The sequence below is a fragment of the Pseudochaenichthys georgianus genome, chromosome 12 (assembly GCF_902827115.2).
Source record: "Pseudochaenichthys georgianus chromosome 12, fPseGeo1.2, whole genome shotgun sequence".
Classification (NCBI taxonomy): Eukaryota; Metazoa; Chordata; class Actinopteri; order Perciformes; family Channichthyidae; genus Pseudochaenichthys; species Pseudochaenichthys georgianus.
This window is the reverse complement of record NC_047514.1, coordinates 9,616,572-9,636,481: the sequence shown is the minus strand read 5'-3', so window position 1 is coordinate 9,636,481 and position 19,910 is coordinate 9,616,572. Positions and strand designations below refer to the sequence as shown.

Sequence of the window (19,910 nt, the reverse complement as noted above, 5' to 3'; positions counted from 1 at the left end):
GGCAAAGAAAAAGTGTTTGAATGCGTACATTAACAGGTTTATGATATCACTGCCCCGTCTAAAACACGATCTGACTTCAATTACATTTGTCTCGAGTGTTTCGTCAACTTATGTGTTGCTTAAAATAATACTTCTGCATACAGTATGTGACACTGTGAGTGTTGCACGGCCAGATACGGCTCAGCTGACTCAGATAAGGAGATATATGATACATTATGAAGTGATATGCCGCGGACTGTACTTAATGTACTCTGATCCGGTTACTTATGTTGTGGCCGATATTTAAGTAAGCTTTCTTAACGCTAATGTTATAATAGTCAGATTGCTCTGAAGATGGGAGGTGATATTCTATTAATGTTCACGTTCACACAGTCGGTGATTTTTGCCGGCCGTCTTTCATGCGACGGCAGTTTTTCTGTATTTCCTTTCTCCTGTAATATGACTTGATCGCTTTAAACTCCGCACACTGAGCTCTGATTGGTCAGCAGGCGGTGCTTTCACTGAGTTGAGCTCTTAGCCTGCAACCTAACCTGGTCCCGACCAGGTTAGCTGCTTAGCATATATTACCATGGAGATCTAGCCTGCTAAAAAGAGAACCAGCTTCGTAGGACCGGAAAGCCGGAGTTTTCCCTGAATTTAGCCGGCTAAGCGAAAATCCTGCTTCGCAGTATACCCCCCTGAAGTCACTAATGCACTCACGTGGCAGGGTAGCCGTCGGTGCTAATTTCTGTTTCTTGTACAGACTTTTTTGTGTGTAGTGCTAGAAAAAGGCTTTGGGTCAGATTTCTTCCGTCTAATGTTGTGTTGATTAGCCTCTATGGAGTGTTAAATGTGATGGGACAGGCACTTAGGGAATGATTAGACATGTCAACATCACTGTCTGACTGCGTCAATTGACAGCGTTTCAAATCAGGATGAGAGTTTTCCCTTGTTTTCCGTTCTGGAATTTCGTTGTGGCGCCTTCAGAAGCAACATTTATTTGTGTTTGAAGTTCAAGATTCTCACAGTTCATTCGCACAATAGAGTGTGGTTCGGTGATCTTTAAACGTCAGCATTAAATGTCAGGTTTTGTAGTTAGTCACTCACAATCAAATAGCCACATCCTTCCAGTGGGAAATCCTACGAAGAGGATTTATTACACCAGACCTGATCGCAATGCAACCTTTGTATTGTATTTTTAAGCCACAAAAATAATGATGAATATTATTTTTGTTTTCTTTACGTCAAGGAGAAGATTGATACTTCTCTCATGAGCTGTATCCATGTTTTCATCTAAGCCTCTGTGAGAATGTGTATATTATTTGTGACGGTTGGACAGTAGACATTGAGTTGTAGAAATGTGTTGTAATCATTTTTAAGGCAATCCATCATTTTATCCTACAGTATTACTGATCTATTGGTAGCAAATATTGTTCTGCAAAATATTATGTAGCGATTGCTGACTGTGAGATGATTCCTAGTTGGACTTCTCTTGACTTTCTTGGTTTGGAAGCCTTTACTTGTGAGTTTATCAACTTTTTCTCTGTTTAGAATTACTTTACTGGCAAACAAGGCACAACACGTTAAGATTAAGAGAGTCCTTCATAAGGACTCCTTATCCCAAGAAGCCACATGAGACATTTTGGCCGTTTTTTAATCGCGAGGATGCTGGCTTGGTAGTCGCGTACTTCCAAGTCACTTCCTTCAGAAACGAAGTAAGTATACTTCCAAGCAACGGCTTCGGAAAAGAAGAAGAATGGAACAGGCTAACAAGTGTGCCACTCTCTCTAACGGTTTCAACATACAAATGTAAACTGTACCAAAATAAATACCTCACGATGTCTATCGAATTATGAACTTGCTTTACTTTCACGGAACACATTTTTGGTGATAACAAACAAATGTAACAAAGTAACATATTTACCAACACATGTTCTCCGCCACTACATACTTACATTTTAAATGTGTGCTGCGTCGGTTTCAGCAATTCTCCGCAAGGGTTTTTGAAATCGGTCCGTGCGCAAAGCATTGTGGGGATTTTTAAGGACGCAAAGTCTACCCATGTGCCGCCTCGAAATTTCCCCCAAACCAAGGACGCGGCCTCGGTGGAATTCCAAGTATGCTGGAGATTGGAACAGTCCTTCGGCGGCACTCGATGACGTAGCATCCTTGAAATATTGGCTTGGAAGTCAGTATCCTCGAGATTGAGAAACGGCCAATGACTCCATGCTTCGCAAAAAAGGTGGCAATATTTTTCCGTATTTAAGCAGAAATATGGTCTCTTGAAATTCAACTCAACCTGGTTGTATTGTCCACTGGTTAAAATGAGCAGCCGATGTAAGAGGTAATATGTATTATGTAAAACAGTTGATGATGATTTAAATATAGAATCCGAAACACATCCTTCCTGATTCTACAGCAATCTTCCCGTTTCTTCACTCACTGCCTTTCATAAGTCAGTATTGCGCAGTAGGAAGAGAGTTCAAATTAAACATTACATTACTCTTCAATGGGGAATTATGCGCTATTGAAGCCCCCTCAGTTATGACCGATAAATATCTGCGTGGGGGTCGTAGCTTTGTTAATTGAAACCAATAAATCAATAATTACTATAGCAGATACTGAGTTTCCTAATACACTCTCAGGCCCAGTTTAATCAGTGAGGTTTCAGGACAACAACAAATCAAAAATCAAACAATTGGAAAACCTCACCTTGTTCTCGTGGGACTAATGACGGCCATTTTTCTTTTATATTTGAATACATTTTTGACAATGATGTTTTTTTTTTTATTGTAGGCCACACTGGGAGACCCAAAGGCAGGCCTAAGACACAACATACAGAGTGAATCTTTTAACTAAAATTTGCCAAGGAAAAATATAATTTGAGCCATTGTGCATGTCCCTCCTGCCACTGGGAACCAGGATCAAACCTGAATGGATGGATCATTGGGAATTTTTCAAGTCAGGTTTCCAAATCAAATGATTTCAAGTGTTTCTCTTAATAAAGCTATATGGTCTGATGCTAGAAAGTTGAATGACCTGTCACCAAGTCTTTAAAATTAGATACTCTGTGATAATAACCAACTTTTAAGTTTATGGTGATAGGTCAATACCAAATTTGGTTCTCATCAATGCTCCATTTGGAGGACCCTACACCTAAGTTTAAAAGGCATCGCTGCATTTCATCATTATCAGATAATGAGCGCTGACACTTGATGTTCCCATCTTTACAGAGTGAGCTGCCGTGAATCCTGAGAGGAGAAGTCTCCCCACAGGAGACAAGATGGCGTCCAACAACACCCTGCGCAGCTACTCCATCATCCCATGTTTCGTCTTTGTAGAGGTGAGCGGGGAATGTTTCATACTGGTTTTGGAAGGAGGACGGGAGGGGGTGAACACGATAAGTTTGTGTGTGTGCGTGACAGTTTAACCATCCGCAAATGACCTTCTTCTGCTAAATTATAGCAGCTAACCAGAGCGTGAAGTCTTGAAATGAGTGGAAAGCTGAATGTGTGCGTATAGGAATTGTTCTGCTCCTCCATATTTAATTACCATGTCAGGTTGAAAGTCCTTAATCAGAGAGATGTCTCGGGACGCCTTGCATTACATTCTCTCTCTCTCTCTCGCTCTCTCGCTCGCACACACACACACACACACACACACACACACACACACACACACACACACACACACACACACACACACACACACACACACACACACACACACACACACACACACACACACACACACACACACACACACACACACACACACACACACACACACACACACACACACACACACACACACACACACACACACACACACACACACACACACACGCGCACACGCACACAAACGCTTCTCAGATGAAATATCCTGCGTTGAGAGTCTAACATGAGTTTACGCCTCTTCTTTTATCTCAAGGCTTCTTCTGGACTTATATTTCGTGTCATATTTTCTGACAGCCTTCCACCAAAGGAGTCTCTCACACTCTAAATTAATATAATTGGCCGCTATGTGTGCCTGGGTTTCTCCTCTAAGATAAATGAAATGTGACCATTTTATCATCATTGCCCCTTTGATTCATGTCATCTTTCTACCTTGCTGCTTTTGGAGCAGGCTTGTGAGATATTGCCTTTTTTTGGCCTCAGTACTCTTATTGTAAGAATGACATACATTTTCTGCACTTCTTTTCACATCTGAGGACGTTTATTCAAGACACCCCCAGTTATTGATTAGCCGGACACATCAATAATTTAAATGGAACCCTGTGTCACTGAATCTGTATCCAGTTGTGAGATTATTTCCATTACAATTTTCACAGCAAGGATAAACAGGCATGTGAGGTGGGGAAATAATTGTTTCGACAGTTTGCTAGTTTACAGTAATATCTCGATAAGCTATGATCATGATAACGTACTGTAGAAGGACTTAAAGGGGCCCTCTAATGCCTTTTGTGGGTTTCCCTTTCCTGTAGTGTGTTAGTGCTTTTGGTGCATGAAAATTGTTTCAGCTCCCACACACACACCTCAATTGTAGTCCTTTGTTTACTTCCGTAACATAGTCACATCATTATGTTATGATATGCTAAAGGACGGGACATCTCTAAGTGGTTGACCAATTACAACAGAGCCGGCCAGCTAACCAATCAGAGCAGACTGGGCGCTGGTTTCAGAAAGTGTGAAAAGGGACAGTATGAGAAACATAAAGACATTCAAGTAAACATGTCACAGTACAGGCACAAAATACAAATATGAGCCTTAAATTGAGCGTAGGGCATCTTAAACCCTCCTATATTCACTTAGCAAAGGGTAATAGAAACTAACAGAAAATACTTCATGGCCTATTCTTATTTGTGTTCGTCAGGATAAGTCAGACATAGTCGCTACGATTACCTTATGAGAAATCCCACTCGTGTCGATTAAAATGTCAATTTTCTTCCCACGCAGCAGACCTTTAAAGCATATGAGAGACAGAAACATAAAACACATGCATATAGACACATTTCAAACAATATCCTGCTGAAAAATCAGCTTAAAGGTTTTTTTCCATTCAAAGTCATCACCGATCATTTACTGCTTTCAAGTGTCTTGGCTGTTGCTCAGTATGTAATGCTCGATTGGACACTGCTAATCATGGCTGTGTAATTTGTTTAATTAGGATGGATTTAACTAAAGGGGGTGTTAATGTGTAACTGATTGTTATGTTGGCGGCAACATCCCCAGTTTAACATCTGGATGGTAAACCCCACATTTATCTACATTTTTCTACAATAATAATACAAAATAAAAAACATATTTTCCTTAGAAGTGCATTGCTTTTTAACAACTTATCATAATGGAATCGTGACATTGAGGCGGTATGAGTTGTCAAACTGTGTACTGTCCTCGTTGTTAATGATGAAACCATCAGCTAATCAGATCTGGTGTTAAAAATCAATTTTGGGAGACTTGCACTGTTGCCATAGCAATGTGTGGATCTTCAAAGTTGATCCTCACTGGCAGCTAGACCAGAAATAAGCAGATCAGTGAGCAGGTGTTATTGATGAAACTCCATCAGGGTCTGAGGAGAAAAATTAAAATCCTAGGAATGGCTGTTTTGTGACTTTATATCATCAGTGTGTATCACTGCAGAACATACAGGGAAACGTTGACAGTGTCACATGGCCTGAACTAATTAGAAAATATCTTCCTCTTAAATAACACTAAAAAGTACAGTTTAATTCTCTGGCCTTTTCTTCCCCCCAAATTTGTATTGTTGTTAAATGTGATGTAAACTAGACAAGTTCACTTCAAATATGTTGCTTAAGGGACACTTGTCACAAGGAGCAATTTAATTTAATGATTGTTCAATTTCCTCTATGTCTCTTAAGGGACATTCAAGAGCATGGAAAAAAGAACAAGTAAAATGTCAGAGTTATCAATGCAGAGGTTCGGTTGGAGACTCTATCAAAAGGCCTGCATTGCATTACGGGACTTACGTTACTTAACAACGGATGTTTCATGACCAAAAACACAACATTGACTCTTCTTCACATTTGGTCAAAGTCCAATTTTTTAGGACCCAAAGGCAACAAAGTCCATGTAAGTAGACGTTATGGATGGATATCCATAACGTCTACTTACATGGACTTTGTTGCCTTTTTACTTCATATTGTGGCGGCTGTGGCTCAGTGGATAGTTCAAGTCCCACTGCAGTCAGCATGTCGTTGTGTCCCTGGGCAAGACACTTCACCCAAATTGCTCCTGTGGGGATGGTCCACAGTACTGAACGTATGTAAGTCGCTTTGGAAAAAAGCGTCTAACAAATGACATGTAATATTGTTTCACGATCACAATTGAGTTTGTGGGGTACTGTATATATAACAATTATGTAGGTACAGTATGGCTAAAGAGTGTAGATCTAACTGCAGACGTCTGACAAAAGTTGCATTGAGGAAAATGTGAGCTCCAGTGTAATAGTGTCATTTTGTCTCAATATATACATTTTTTTATCACACCATGTTTTCTCTCCATATTGCAGGCAGAGTGCTCCTCAGAGAGGCATGCAATAGCCCATTGAGTAGCGAGCTTTCTTTAACTTTCACGACTCCTTTCCACTTCCTTCCCTTGTTCTTCACAGCCCGCTCTCAAAGGCATCCCACCCAGCCCCCCGTTTTCTCCGTCTCTCCTTCTTTGATGTCTCCATCACATCCTCATTTCTCTCCCCTCCCTCCTTTCTCCCTCAATCTCTCCCCTCATCTCTTCCTATTCCTCACGGTGTCACCTTCATTATCCTCCTCCCTATCTATACTCTTTTTCTTCTTCTCTCTTTATTTAGTTTGCCCTCTTCATATTACTCACCCTGCCTGTCAGGAACAGAGCAGAGGCAGAGGGACAGTGATGTCACATGACCGCATCAAAGCGTTCTGATTGGAGCAGCTCCAGGGCCAGAGGCGGTGTGACAGAGAAGATGCTTATTTGTGGGGGTTTGTTTATTTAGTCATGTAATTTAACCCCAAGATTACAATTTGTTGCTGCCATTTGCCATTACTGTGAAGATACAAAGAAATAAGGATAGGATTAGAGGACTGGGATGGAGTGAAACATGAGGATGGGACGTAAGGGAGGATAAGGAAAGATGAAATGGGTATGATGACGAAAGTATTAAGGGGACAGGATGTAAAAGGTTGCAAAAATGATGAGAAATTAATTAAAGGCAAAGCTGTGGAGCTGAGCAGTCAAGAATGAAGAGATATATCCCGTTCCTCCCTGTGGATGAGATTATGTAATACAAAGAGCCTTGGGCTTTCATTCATCTATAGGACTCACTTACTATAGACTTGAAAACAGAAACCTTGTGAAATCTTTTACAAAAACAACCCGCACCGGGCTGGAAGGAAATGAATCTCTTGAATATCATCTGTGCAATTTCCGCTGTCAACCTTCACCGATGATTTCTTTCTTTCATCTAGCTCAATCTCTCGTACCGGTGTGATGTAATAATGTTCTGAGGTGTCATTATTTTTGAAAAAACAAAAAACAAAACGATTGTTCTTGATGTCGCACTCTCTTAGCTGCGATGACGCAATATGATTTTTAACCTGAGGGATACTTACAAGAGGCTTTTATCGGGGGAATAGTTTACATTTACATTTTTCTTTTTTAACAAATCAGTCAGGTGGGACGCCGGATAGCTCAGTGGTTAGATCTGATGCCCCATATGTATTTTCTGCTGCCAAGTAACCGGGTTAAACTCCTGCGCCCGCCAAACATTTCATGTCGTCCTCCACTCTATCTTCCCCTTTAAACTAAAAAAAAAAAACACTCTTAGGCCTAAATAATATCTTTAAAACAAAAACATCTGACAGGCGGTAAGGCATAGGCACAAGAACATGGATGGGCAAAACCATTATCATCTTAAGACTAGGGCAGAAAGCCAGTAACAGGTCGCAGAAAGAAGGCTTCAACAACCTGGTGCCTTGACCTGAGCACAGGCTTGTTTACAGGTGATCTCTCAGGGCAGGGAGCAACACCTGTGGGACGTACACAGAGCAGCACCCCTAGAGCGATGTTGGACTGGTATGAATCTGTGTGTGGACTAACAGTATGCCCCATGGGATGAAGAGTAACAGCTGTCTGCCTGAGAGAATCCATTTGACCCACTTTGGAACAACATAATAACCGTTGCCATTTAACAGCTGACTTTTTGAAACTATATCCCAGCTTTTGTTCATGTTGGAAAAAAGAGAAACAAGTAGCTGTCTTTGTGACGTTAAGACAAGTTTGACAACAGAAGTGTAGCGTCACGGTCTGAATCCGGGCGAGGCAGACTATGATGCCCATTCCTGTCAGTCTTTTTCTTTGCAGTCTACTAACGCAACATGACAGTGAAGTGAAAAAGTAGGACTGGTTTTGGATTTATATAACGTTTGTCTGGTTGTTTTCAGGGTTTGAGGGAGGAGATGCGTGTCGGGGCTGACAGTCAAAAGATTTGGAAGTAAAGAGATAAAGAAGGGAAAAGATTGGGAGCACTGGAGAAAGGGAGGGATGGGCTTTTTTTAGAAGTATCTTTGAAGTTCTATTATTATGAAATTGACTGTGTAGAGATGCAAACAAATAAAAGAGTAAGATCGCATATGGTTATAAATCTCAGAAGAATCGAGTACAGTAACTCTTACTTTGGTTTGACGTTTAATATCTGACCCTTTACATCAAGTTAAAGCTATGTTACTTTGTCTAAGGACTAGCCATTGTGGTTACATTTAAATGCTAAAACATATTTTAATAGTACAACAAAGTAGAGTCAGAAGTATGACTGTAATGTCTTTTAATAAATGTATCAACTGACTTTTTCTTTCAAACCTTACTTTGCTTTTCTTTTAACTTATGAGATGTATTATATTTTATGTAGTGGTGCCAATCCTTTCCGCCTGGCTTAAGCATCTACAAAGCAGTTGTCAAGGAGAGCCGCTGTGATGACCCTTTGAGTAATGCATGCTACATACTGTAGGGCAAAGGCTTGTATGGTAATATTCTCTCTGCTGCCATCGTATTGCGAGCACTATCTGTTCCTACAGAGGTGATTTTGTCCAATATCTCCCTCTCCTGTGCAACTTAAGGTATACGTTTGCGTTAACGTTGGCAGCCCTTAAATGCAACTTTGAGGCAGCGTAACATACTGAATACTCCAAGTGAAACAAGACCACCTACAGAGTTGATGAGGGATGTGAGGAATGTGTTAGCAAACAGTTGGATCAGTATTTAGCCTACATATATTCCCAAATGTGCTGTCGGCTAGCATAGATTTTGGTTTTGTGTGTTATTTTTTCTAAAACTGGATCCCTGCTGATTCCTGTGGCTGAAAGCGAGGTGGCTGATAGAGAAGAATATAAAGTTGTGAGCAAAACACATACGTACGCGAGATCCTAAACTGCAAATCTCCATAGAGTTGAGGGAATATGTAACACCTTTAGCACCACTGGCAGTCATGTGATCCAGTTTAATTGGGAACATGTAGATTCAAGTTTTGAAGAAATATAAATGGAGATTTTGCTTTGTTAGTGTCCTGTAAGTAATTGATTTATAAATGGTGGTAGCAGGAAATTCTTGTTCCCTCCTCCCAAGTAATATACTTTCCCAGAAGTCACCGAGTAATGTAGCGTGGTACAACTCAACAGAGGTGGATAGCTGCACCAAATGTCCTGCCTGAATAGAGATGTGAATTGCACCCATTGAGGGAGAGGGATAATGGCATGCTGCAGTAACTTTGGATAACCGTTTTTACGACGGTCGGTCTCGTCAGTCTGCCCTTCACACTGCTAATGCAGCATGACGCCAGCATGGGAGGGAATATAATGAAGCCACAAGTTATGCTTTACAGAGAAAGGGACACTCGTGCAGGTGTTAAACTGTCACAGAGAAGCCAGCTCATAAAGAAGTCACAATGGCTTCCGGTCTGCAGGGATTTCACTGCACCTCTACTTTTTTGTATGTTCTTATTGTTAGTAGCGCACTCAGATATTTAACTTAAGTAAAGGACCAGTGTGTAGAGGTTAAAAGATTGAACAGCATCTACATTATAGCAAAGGTCTGTCATTTATAGCAGCGGTCTGGTATGAAGAAATAACGGAGTGAAGAATTTGGTGATTGACCAATCAGAATAGACTATTCAACAATTGGTGTGCTAATCTTTTTTAAATTTTTTATTAGTGCATAGGGTTGTCATGATATCATATTTTCACAGATTATCATGACCCCTTAGAATTCAAGATAAAGATATTATCGGTATATAAATAGAACATTATTCCGTCTCCCCTGGTGCAGTATTTTGTTCGACTAAGAATCATGATTTTGTTGGCTTATAGTGAACCCTTAAATATTTTACAGTATGTTATTACTGAAGTGCTGAAGTAACATTTTAAACCTATAAACCACTTGAGTCTACCAAAGTAAAAGTACTTACTATGCAGAATAATATATATTATTGTCACTACTAATCACTAATATTGCAGCTAGTAATGGTGGGACTCATTCTATGTAAAACACTGGCAGGTAGATTATTCCATAGTAATACTTCGTACTTTTAAAGTTTATTATTTTATAATACTAATCTGAAAAGTAAGTAGTTAGTAAAGTCAACATACAGTAACAACATTTTTGTGAAAGTACCATACTGTATATGCCTTCAAAATGTAATGGAGTAGATGTATAATGTACACTCGTTCAAAATGGAAGTGCTCACTTAAAGCAGGAGCTCCTCAAAATTGTACTTAAGTGAAGCACTTGACTAATGTATGTTCAGACCTGACGGAGCAGAGTAAGGCTGAACACGCTGAAATTGCTTGTCTCTCGTGGCCTGTTTTGGTAATTTGCCACCGCCTGATGACTCTCATCATGTCTAATGGCTCACTGCTTGTTTACAACTTTTTTTGATGATTTATAATGTGGAGAAGTAGAGGGAGGCGAAGTGAGTGATAGAGAGAACATTTAGTTTTGAAAGGATCTAGAGAGTGGGATTGGGATGGATGTAGGAGTAAATAAATGATTCAAGAACATGTTAATGTACACATTTCGCTTTAGTGATTTAGTATGAAACGCTTTGCAAAAAAAATGCAAAATATGGGAAAGGTCAAAGTAAATGTAATCACATTAGTCATTCTAAAGTTTAACATGTGTACTAGGGTGGTGCTTCGTGAGAGGTAAATGTTTTGATTTCATTTATTTTAAGCGCCAACCACCGGAATTCGTTATACTAGTCAAGAAAACTCTCCTGGTGAATTTTATTCAAATTCCAACAACATGTACCCCTCCCTCATCAACCTGGGCTGCCACACCAGCAGCCACGGTGCAACTGAGGCTACACTTCAAGGTCGATGAGGGAAAGGTAAATGTTGTCAGATTGAGGAAAAAATGCACCAGGAAAGTTTTCTTGACTAATAGAATGAATTCTGGGGGTTGGAGCTTAGACTTTCCGACTTTCAATTTTAAGGACCAGCCTAATGTGTAGTGTACGCTACCTCTTATTAATCTGCCCAAGCCCCTTTCAGGTATTTCCTGACATCCTTCGCTATGTGATCCCACAAGGTATTACATGGCATTTCTGAAAGCATAGGAATTTAAATATTTTCAGCAGAGACCTATGAATAATGTTTTAATGATTACCCTGCTGGAACGTGTTTGTGGATAAACATGAACATCATGAAATTATCCCATATCAGTGTAAGCTTCTTTTACCCATTTGTGCCTGTAACCAAAATGTTTCATTTGTTGTAATCCAAGTGTTATGTGTGCTGTTTTGGCTGCAATATTATATTTAAACATACTTTTTTGTATTAGTTATTGGGCAGATTTATTTTTATATTTTAATTAGAGTTTTGAAAAAGCAGAAGAAGTCCCATATCCGGAAAGCCATGATTTAGCTTGATAAGAAAATGGCTGTTTCTCAGGACGAATTTGGGTGTTTTACTATGTTTACAGACACCAATAGCGCGCGCACACACACACACACACACACACACACACACACACACACACACACACACACACACACACACACACACACACACACACACACACACACACACACACACACACACACACACACACACACACGCACACACGCACGCACGCACGCACGCACGCACGCACGCACGCACGCACGCACGCACACACACCTGGACATCTCCATATGGCCATCTGTCAGAACACCAGATCAAACAACAGTTAGTCCTAATTGCCTGATTTTAAAGGACATCATGTATTGACAGATTACTTCTATGGTAATATCTGACTCTGGAAAACCCTGTGTTTATTCTCTTGCAAAATGAATGTATTTTAGAAATCACATACAGGTATCTGTAAACTGTAGCATCAGGGTTCGACACCGGAATAAATGGGAACACTTCTGTGTATAAAGGAGGTCAGGTGAATGGTTGGGTCAAAGAACATAGGATTCTTTCCCACTGGGTTGGTCTTCATGTGTCTATTTGGACTCTGTGTGGAAAAAGCATAGTTGTCTATAGTCCTTCGGGTGTAAATAGCACTTGTGGCTACTGTATATACAGTACTCCCTGGCTGCTAATAACATTATACTAGCCTATGAGGCTACCCTGACGTGTAATGTCACAAAACATCAACAGTGTTTGTTGAAATGTAGTGAGAGAGCGTACAATTTGATGTCTTGCCTTGTACAGTAAAAAAAGATCTATTAATTGTGTGCAATTATATAAAACTCAACTCCACATGCATTCAGTTTTTTTCCACAAACAATCACTGTTGTAGTTGACGAAACATGTTCAATAATTAAGATTGTCTCAACATGATATGATATATAGTTATTGTGCACAACATGATATTTGTGTTGTCCTCCTTTTGAGGCAATGCTCATCCTTCTGTGGTAGCATAGTGACACCTGGTGTTTGGGTGAAAGATTACAACAAGCTTATAGCCACATTGTAAGAATCAGGAATCATTCATAAAACTGCTAGCATTTCTATTAAAATACTTAAAGCACACAGTTTTCAAGAAGACCAATTGATGTGTTGTAACATACAGTCCAAGCTATTTTTTAGTATTGTAATTCTTTATTTATTCTTGCAGGATAAATACATTATGTAATTATCAATTTTTTTATTCATATTTTCACTGTGATCATAGTAATTTCAACATTTACTGTCATTGTGTGACTAAGGTATCCTACTCATTCTAGTTGTGGTGATGTTATCGGCCCTTTCTTTTTCTCTGGCAGCTTTATAACCTAGACACACACCTCATCCCTTTCCTCTGATTCACAAACCTTGGCTTGATTTGCAGCAGTACCGGCACATTAGTGTCTGAATAACAGGATTGGGAGTGATTCTCAGAAAACCATGTTTAAAAAAGCCTTGCTGTGCAACGCCTTGCATTGCATATTCCAGTGTTGATTCGTTAGCAGTGACTAAGGATACCATATATAGAGAAAATAACAACATTGCTTGGAGCCAATTCTAGGAAAGAGAGCGAAAAAAGAGGCCAGAGACAAAAGATGATGTTCAAGGGATAAAAGGATGAGGGGGTGAGGGAGAAGAGGAGGTGGTAAGTGATGGTGGTATACAGGGAGTTAGCATGAGAAGGAGAGAGAGGGAAGGGGGGGATGATTTTTGTGGATTTATGCGGTTGTTTTTTAATTAAAAAACCTGGTAGAGAGGAGCAACGTGATGTTCAGGGACTCATTCGTAAAACCACTCATTCAAGGACTTTTTATAGACTTCAATGTACTGGATATACTACTAACAAGTCCTCTTTCCCGACATGTTTTTCTTCCAGCTCGTCATCATGTCCGGCACGGTGTTGTTGGCCTACTACATGGAGTGCACGGACCTGTTCAGCGTGCACATGCAGGGCTTCTTCTGCAACGACGCCGAGCTGATGAAGCCGTACCCCGGCACAGAGGAGTCCAGCTTCATCCCCCCCCTCATCCTGTACTGCGTGGTGGCTGCTGCTCCCACCGCTGTAGTGAGTACAACACTTTGTATGCTTTATTTCAGCGCAGTTTGGTAAACCGGCCACCCATGCTGGAGGGTCAATGACTATTTCTAGATGTGGCATTCATTTGTTTGTTCAGGGTTCATTTTTTTTAAAGCTAGAACCACCAAAAAGTTCATTGAAATAACTGCTTATTCTCAAAATGTAGGCCAGACTTAACTTTCATTAACCCATGCTGCTGACTTGGCAGTTTTTGGAAGTGCACATAAGTACATATACTGTTGAATTTTAAATTTGATAGAAAGACGTAATATGTAGAATAGAACAGCAACCATGCATGTTATCTTTTTGTAACTTCTGCTTATGAGTCTACTATATACAATTGGTACATTTTCACTGCTGAAATATCTGAAAAAGTGTTGAACTGACTGAGTTAAGACTTTTTATGGGTGGGATGATAAGATTGGCGCTATTTTACGTACAACCCGCTGTGTGAGGTGTACAAGGAGCAGTGTATGTGGGCTGCATTAGTAAAACCATTATATTTTCTATGATGTGATTTCAGCATCTCATTGAGATTCTGAGCGATCTAGGCCACATGGTGACTCAGTGTTCTGCTTCTGTATGCATGATGTGTTTGCAACACATTTGAACAATACCACAAAGATACTTTATGGTCATTATAAAGTTACATTTTTCATACCGTTTTAACTTGTATCCACATTGGAAAAGGTATACAATAAAGTGTACTTAACTTTAGATTTGAATGTGCTGTTTATGGACAGCATTCTCCCACAACGCTTTGCAAGAAGGAAACTAAATTCATTGTGGGAATTGGGGTAAAGGTAGAGTTTAGAATTGGGTATTCTTGTGCCCATTTGTATGTTTTTTTGTTTGTTTTGAGCACTAGATGGCACAATGGGGCTCAGGGTATTTAAGTGATTGAGCAAACCGTTTTCGACTGTGTTGCAAACACACGCCGTTTTTGTGGTTTAATAAATGGTATTAATAGCAAGAATGTTGTGGTCATAATTGGAGACAGCACACGTCCAACAAAAGATCTCAGTATCAATCCATGGTGATATTGAGTGGCAATACTCAGCAAAATATCTTACGTTGCTTCCTCTGTTACATTCATTGTCAACTAAGATTTGATTTGTATCTGCTGAAAATGTATCTTTTCCTGGTAGTATAAAAAATATATTATTTTGTATTTTGACTGCTAAAAGTACACTGTGATGTAGTACATAGTTTATTTAAATAGTTATATACAGCAGTATGACCTCGCAGTCAAGCTGCAGGTGTAACTCATAACATTAATGGGCTGTGTCATAGCGTGAAGAGCACAGGTGTAATTATCTCTGCTAACGATAGCTCTGTGTCTTTTAAGTGTATCAGTCAACAACACCCGCGTTAGTGTTATTGATTGCCCCTGTGCTGCCTGCGAGAACTTTTTAAGTATCTGAATAAGGGTCTGTGAAGTAGATTGTAAAGCTGAGTGACATGTTGTGAATAAATGTAGGTCAAGATCTCTGCATTGCTGACTCAGACGCTTCACATAGGAGTAGCAACATACAGCCACTAGGTGTCAGTTCAGCTCCATGCTTGTAGACTCCAACACACACCAGGCACCATCTCTGAAGCAGTTCCTTATTACCAGTGCCATTTCTTAACACATCCTAACGAGTGTTTCACCATAATAGGCCAAGGAACAAGTCAGTCCCAGAAAAGAGATGTTCTGGTCCTCACTTACAAAATATGTTTAAGTTTACTCATCGGCATAAATGAGGCAGAAGTCCATGCACCGATGGGTGGTGGTTTTATAAACCTTAAATCACTATGAGACAGCGCATAAAACCAGGCCTAAAAATAACACAGCTTCACAGCATGCTGCCACAAACAACCACAGTCAATCCAAAAGTGGCTTTTTATACCCCTCCTTGTTTGGATTAAACCACTGCATGGGGGTTGCCTAATTGAACTGATCCATTGCTTTGGAAGTAACCGAAACAGCAAGCAGATCCCATTCAGTCAAAATTACAAAGGTTAATACACACTGCAACAGAACAAAAGCTTGATTCATATCATTTTGATTAAAGAGGAATAAATAAACTGATTGATGGTTCCACCCGGTACCTAACAAGGTTGCTCAGGTGGCTTCAGATGACAGTGATGCTGTAGGAAATGAAGGGAATGGGCACGTCAGAATACCTTTTCACAAGCATACCTCTTCATTGGTAACTACACCAATTGATCACAACTTAATACTTTGATGTCATTATGGAATCTGATTTGCCGTTCTTGCTCGAGTACCACAAGTCATATCAAATCTAAAATGTAGTTTATAATCCTAGAGTGCCCTTTTAGCAATGTACTGTATGTTTCCCATATTGATATCCCAGGTTGATATCCCAGGTTCAAAGAGACAGCTTCCTGTTCTAATACGATTTCAAGAGGCACTTCATCTGGGATGGAATCGTTAAAGATGTCTGCTCCCTGGACACATGCCACCCATTCATTTGTAATGACCTATTACTGTGTCACTTTGTGTCACCCACTATTTGTGTTTATTATCTGGGACACTTGGGGTGTTTCTGATGTAAAACCTGGATGACTGTGACTTTAATTGAACTAGTTGCAGTTTGAATTCACTCTTTGTAGCTACTTGGCGTGAAGACGCTAAAGAAGACACACAAGCACACACTCTGAACGTTTCTTATTTCTCTAATTCCCCTCCTCGACTCCCCTCCTCGACACCTATCCTCGTGTCTTTGTCCCGCCCACAGGAGATGCGAGCAGAGGAGTCGAGGAGGGGACCGAGGATAGAGGAGTGGAAGCACCAGGCGTTTAGAGAAATGAGAAATCCTCTCCTCTGAGCGTTCATTTTAAAGAGACGTACATTAATGATGACACGAGGCACAGCAGCCCTCTGTCTGATGGACAGAACTGTGTTCATGACGACTTATTATATATATATATATATAAATCAGTGCTGTCAAAATTATCGCGTTAACGGCGGTAATTAATTTTTTGAATTAATTGCGTTAAAATATTTAACGCATTTAACGCATGTGCAGAATGGCCCGCCCCATACGTGCCACCAGTGGCAGCGCCAGGGTATGGCTGGGGTAGGCTACACCCATACCAAGAAATGGCTTAGCCCGACCATGAGAAATGATGTTAAAGTAAGCAAAAATAAAGTCTGCCAACTCGCGCGGAGTAAATTACACAGACAGCAGTTAGTAAGATTGATTTCAGTAGCCACGGTTATGAAAACTTTTGTCACGTAGTGATCGTCTTCTCAATAGAACATCTTTGATAACGGCGTGGTGTTGTTGCAGGAAGTCCCGACGCAGAATACTTTTGCTGTAGTACAGAGCCATATAATGGTAATAATATGGCTCTGGTACAGGGGTGCACATAACTGGTACGCAGGTTATGTGCGTAATCTGAAATGCGTACCGTCACTTGTGTCACAAAGCGCATTTGCGTACCGACGTACTTGTGAAGCTTTTCCAGAAGGCGGTTCGATCACCGGACGACAGAGTCGGTCTCCGTGTGCACAGACAGGGCTGGTGTTAAAGGAATGGTATGCTCATGACACTCATTTTTTAAAAATTATCATCCGATAAAACAGACCAGTCTCTGCCAGTCTCTCTCTTTTTTTTTTTTTAATCCGATGACATTATCAGTGATTTTAAACTGATTATATACCGAAATAACATCAACACTGTGGGCGCCGCCATTTCCCGGACGTGACGTAATCCATGCGTTTTCGAAGACACGTTGATCTCCATGTTATTTACTGTAGTTTCTCTCTTCAAATATGCCTCACTGTATCGCGAAATATTGCCATAATTCGGATAGGAACAATCCACGGAATACTCGGTTCCATCTATTGCCAAAAGGTAAGCGTAAGAAGTACATTCGGAGGCAGTGGCTAGCGAAATGTGGCCGGCCCGAACCGAGAGATTTACAGGCTCATGTATGCAGCGAACATTTCACATTTCCGGACGACTACTCTTGAGAGTATGATCAAACATAACATGGGATTTAAAGAACAACCATTACTCAATGGAGATGCAGTACCATCGGTCTTTCTGGTGTCATCGTCGGTCTGTACAACGGAACTGTGCCAAAACTACGCCAACCGGCTGCGGAGGGAGACTCCCCCTTCACTGGAGAACTGCGCTAAAACAGCTGATCACAACGTTCACACTCTGTGGTCACGAAGTACTCCACTAGCCCCCCCCCCCCCCCTCTGTCGACTTTCCTGAAGTACTCCCCCGTTGATAGAAATCAACACATAATGAATTAAGACCCCATGGTTTGATGATTGATAGGTGTGTGGGTTGTCTTTCATTTTGACATGCAGAAAAATGTTATAATAAACATAGATACTGTATGTTAAATTGATATATCCGCCTTCTTTCATTTATCTTTCCATTCCCACAACAATATACATAAATAAATGGCATATTTTGGACATAGTTCGAATGGTGATTAATCATGATTAATTAATTTTTAAGCTGTGATTAATCTGATTAAAAATTGTAATCGTTTGACAGCCCTAATATAAATATATATATACTTTAATGAATTGACAGTGCGGTATAATGAGACAATAACAGGCTACAGATGCGGACATATATACACAAACACACACATACATATTTATATATATTTCAGAATCAAACAAGTATGCGAGCACTCTCATAATAACGTTATACTGAGTGATATATATATATATATTATACACACTGCTCTGCTTTCTGCACGGACCTCACAGCTGTTCTCACTGTAAACATTGCATCGCGATTCAAGCAGTTAATAAAATAATATCATGGGGACGCATGCAGAGCTGTCATTGGTTGAGATAAGTCCGGCCGTGCGTTACGACTCTTTTTAACATCACTGTTGCCGGAAATACATCCGCGGAGTATAGAGAAATGAGATGTCCTTCAACATGGCGCGCTGAAATCCATTTCAGGGTCACTACCGGAGGACCGAGGATTCGAGGAGTCGAGGAGGGGAAATTAGAGAAATGAGAAACCTTCTCTGACATAACTGAATAAAATAAATGGAGTGTTCTGACAGGTCAATTATTTTAACAGACATTGTTTTTCACAGCTGAAAAATATATACACACATTTTTTTAGTGTACTCCGGGCACAAAGTTATATTTCTTTCTTAAATTGTGTAATATTTGTTGTCTCTTATGGTTACACAAAAGTATTTTATATAAAACTCATTCAATCATAATAAGATGAATCCCTTGTCCCTGATCACACACCCTTCCTCAGTGAGTGCTGTGTCAGCTGTTCAACTTTTGTTTAACACTGCTGGTCATTTCCGACTTTCAATTTGTTTGCTCTCTCACTGGCTTATATGTGGCCTTAGTCTCTTTATCCATCCGTGTGCCATCCAAAACTTTTTAATTGTGCCCTTTGAGAGTGCTGTGTCAGGTGCTTAAGTTGCGCTTCACACTGTATATCGCTCTGTCGGTGTATGCGTTATATAAACCAAAGAGCAGCCAATCAGAATTAATGATGACAAGGCTGGGATTTTGGCCAATTAGCAGGAAGACAGTAATTTATTCCGAATGTTTCACATGGCCGGACCAATGGGAGGCTGTAGAGGTTAGATGGGTCGTTCTGATGCAACGGTCTATATGCCTGTTAAGGACAGACACCCACAAAGTAAATTCTTCATCCCTCACCAAATGAAAAGCATGATGTTGTTCTTGTGTGATCAGCGGGGATCCAAAGGAAACAGGTGGTTGAGAAATTAGAGTTACTGTGCTGAAACCCCTATGACTGAATTACTTAGAAGTTACTCAAGATAAATTCTTTCTAAAGATGGAGGTAAAAAGTAAAAAAATGCCAATGCCTTTTTTCCATACCAATGCAGGTCCTCGATAACTCATTCCACTTCCTTTTATGGGTGTCTTGGTGGCTATACTGAAAAGAATAGGCTCATTAA

The 19,910-nt window shown here is 40.3% G+C and overlaps 1 protein-coding gene across 3 annotated transcripts in view; it reads left to right on the top strand.

The window, feature by feature from the left end:
• The window catches only part of plppr1 (phospholipid phosphatase related 1), a 48,180-nt gene that overhangs the window by 10,883 nt on the left and 17,387 nt on the right, over positions 1-19,910 (top strand). For all 3 annotated transcript variants that reach the window (XM_034095397.2, XM_034095399.2, XM_034095398.2), the window contains exons 2-3: positions 3,213-3,322; positions 13,770-13,958. In XM_034095397.2, coding sequence (XP_033951288.1) covers positions 3,263-3,322; positions 13,770-13,958 — 249 coding nt within the window. In that variant the 5' untranslated portion in view covers positions 3,213-3,262. The remainder of the gene's footprint in view (positions 1-3,212; positions 3,323-13,769; positions 13,959-19,910) is intronic.